At 36.6% G+C, this 2,978-nt stretch overlaps 1 protein-coding gene across 1 annotated transcript; it reads right to left on the bottom strand.

The window, feature by feature from the left end:
* Positions 1-2,191: 2,191 nt before the first annotated feature.
* Positions 2,192-2,737, bottom strand: LOC145243709 (uncharacterized). Its single transcript, XM_080106764.1, has one exon. The coding sequence runs from the start codon at positions 2,735-2,737 to the stop codon at positions 2,192-2,194; it is 546 nt and encodes a 181-aa protein (XP_079962890.1).
* Between the last annotated feature and the right edge of the window lie 241 nt (positions 2,738-2,978).

Raw genomic sequence — 2,978 nt, 5'->3', positions numbered from 1 at the left:
CCTGCACTGATGATATCTGAAAGGATGAAACACTAGTATGTAGATATTTAATAATTATTATAGTAAATAATTATATATATATATGTATTTCTCCAAAACCTCTGGCCTTGATGGAGGGGAAAGTAAAACTTGCTGCTATGGTTTCAGCTGATCTGAAATAACAGCAAGGGGAGACTTGATTCCAAATATTTCTCATATGTTATATCACGCCTCTTTTGGAAATAGGGTATGATTATGAATATCTCTAGTATCAAATAACTTTTATACACTGTGAAATTTACTTCACGTATGAAAACCAAAGAGAGGAGATATATAACATATGAGAAATATTTGGAATCAAGTCTCCACTTGCTGTTATTTCAGATCATTTGAAACCATAGCCGCAAGTTTTAGCCTCCCCACCTTTAAGGCCAGGTTTTGGGGAAATATCAGATATTTTGTAATTAATATGCAAAACTAGGAAAATAAATAACTATGATTAAAGCATTATATGGCTGTTAAAAAGTGACAAAAATAAGCTCTAGATGATGTGTGTTGGACGATTAAGCGGATTTGGGAATCATAAAAATCAGAACTTTTGGGGGCATTGGAATTAGAAAAAATTGTGTCTATTTTCCGATGCCAAAAATGATTTCTTTTAATTATCTTTTTTATTTGATTTCATTTAAAACAAAATCTTCTACCGCTGGTAATAATAATAAAATAATAAATATTTATTGATTTTAAACTAATAGTAAAATTGAAATTTATAGATCATCCCCCTCACAAGTTTGTTTTTACGTTTGAGAAAATATATTCATAGTCAATATGTACTTTTTATGATAGCCAGGAAAAATAATAATTCTATAGTTAAATATTTAGAGATTTATAAAGATCAGAATTTGTAATTGTACCAGAATTGGGAATTTAGTACGGAATCTGTAATTATATTAGAATCGGGAAAATTATTGCAATCGTCCCATCATTGATATATATATTATATAAACTTTGGTTGTTTTTGTTATTGACTTTAACGAATATGATTGAGTTTTGTAAAGAAAACGGAAAAAAAAAAAATAATAACATCAATGTTTGGTGTGATTTAAGTCAGAAAGCCAGTATCTTCAGATAGCCTGATCTAATAGCACACGGAGGGGGGTGAATAACACAGAAAACTGATTATTTGGAAAACTTTATTTTCATTTTCATATTTTATTTCACACACACACACACACACACACACACACACACACACACACACACACACACACAAACACAAACACAAACACACAAAAAAAAGAAGCTTTTCCAATAATCACTTTCATTTTCTGTAGAAACTAAAAATGAAACTTAAATGATTTTCTACGAAATTCAGCAATTTTCCATGCATATGTTAGACCACAAACACCTCAGTATTTCCTCCTGTGTCTGAAAACACACATACAAGTATCTGTGCGTAATGTTGCAAAACCTTGATTCCAGTAAGGCAACTGGTCCTGACAACATTCCAATTATAGTGCTGAGAAAACTTCAACCAGAACTAGCTACTATACTTACAAAGCTGTTTAAGCATTGTCTTAAGGAGAATTGCTTCCCAACATCCTGGAAAACCTCATCAGTATGCATCATATTTAAGAATTCAGGTTATTGGTCATCTCCCTCTCAGTACAGACCAATAAGTTTCCTGTGCATCATGAGTGAGCTGCTGGAATCTCTGTTAAGTAGAGAAATAGTCAACCACCTCAGCAAAAATAATCTCCTTAGTGACAGACAATATGGTTTCCGTTTTGCTAGATCTACAGCAGATGTGCTAACAGTTATATCTCATAGGATTAGCGAATCTCTTGATGGATGGTTTCCTTTCTAGGGCAATAGCCCTTGACATATCAAAGGCCTTTGACAGGGTATGGCATAAAGGTCTACTCCACAAGATCTTCAGCTACAGTGTAGCTGGGAATGCCTTCTCAATTCTCTCTGATAAAGAGAGGGCAAACATGCTTGGAAGATTTGCTTTGGCAAGAACATCTTTGTTCAGAATGCGGTTCTGCCATGTAATGCCCAAGATCTTTCTTCGATTGCACAGATGGAACACATTTAGTCTGTGCTCTTGATGCTTGTAGAGGGTCCATGCCTCACTGCAGTAGAGTAAGATGTTGAGGACACAGGCTTGATATATCCTCGTCTTTGTGTTTATGGTCAGCATGTTGTTACTCTATGCTCTCTTGGTCAGGTGGGCCATAGCTGTTGTTGCTTTCCCGATACGGGTGTCTAGCTCAGCGTTCAGTGAGAGATTGTTGGAAATAATGGAGCCTAGATAGGTGAAGTCGTTCACCACCTCCAGTGTGTGATTGCCAATCGATATGCAGGGGGCGTTGCTGACATCTTGAACCATGACATTTGTTTTCTTGAGGCTTATTGTCAGACCAAACTCGTTACAAGCATGGGCAAGGCGCTCAATGAGTTTTTGGACGACTTCCTCAGAATGAGCCACTAATGCTGCATCATCTGTGAACAGCATTTCCCTGATGAGGGCTATGCGGGCTTTATTTTTGGCACGTAGACGGGCCAGGTTGAAAAGGCTTACATCTCCTCTTGTGCAAATATAGACGCCAACTTCAGTTTCATAAAAAGCGTATAGTACCAGAAGTGATAAAAATATGCCAAAAAGAGTTGGGGCAAGAACACAGTCCTGTTTCACACCACTGAGGATGGGAAAAGATTCCGAAAGTGATTCATTGAATTTGATGGAGCCCTTCATGTCTTCATGAAAAGAGGTTATTATTCTCAGGAGTTTGGGAGGAACATTCTATTTTTTGTAGTAGCATGAAGAGGCCACTTGTGCTAATCAGATAATTGTGAGATCAATAAAAGCGAGGTACAGTGGTTGCCTCTGCTCTCGACACTTCTCCTGTAGTTGTCGTAAGGAAAATACCATGTCAACAGTTGACCTTTCTGCTCTAAAATCACATTGCACCTCTGGGTAAACTCTCTCTGCAAGT

This window comes from Euprymna scolopes, chromosome 22, assembly GCF_053919585.1.
Source record: "Euprymna scolopes isolate OS-2025 chromosome 22, ASM5391958v1, whole genome shotgun sequence".
In the NCBI taxonomy this organism is placed as follows: Eukaryota; Metazoa; Mollusca; class Cephalopoda; order Sepiida; family Sepiolidae; genus Euprymna; species Euprymna scolopes.
Note: the sequence above shows the minus strand (reverse complement) of the source record. Positions and strands in the feature narration are given on the sequence as shown.

Coding starts and splice junctions, on each gene's coding strand:
- LOC145243709 (XM_080106764.1), bottom strand. CDS start 2,737: ATGAAGGGCTCCATCAAATTCAATGAATCACTTTCGGAATCTTTTCCC.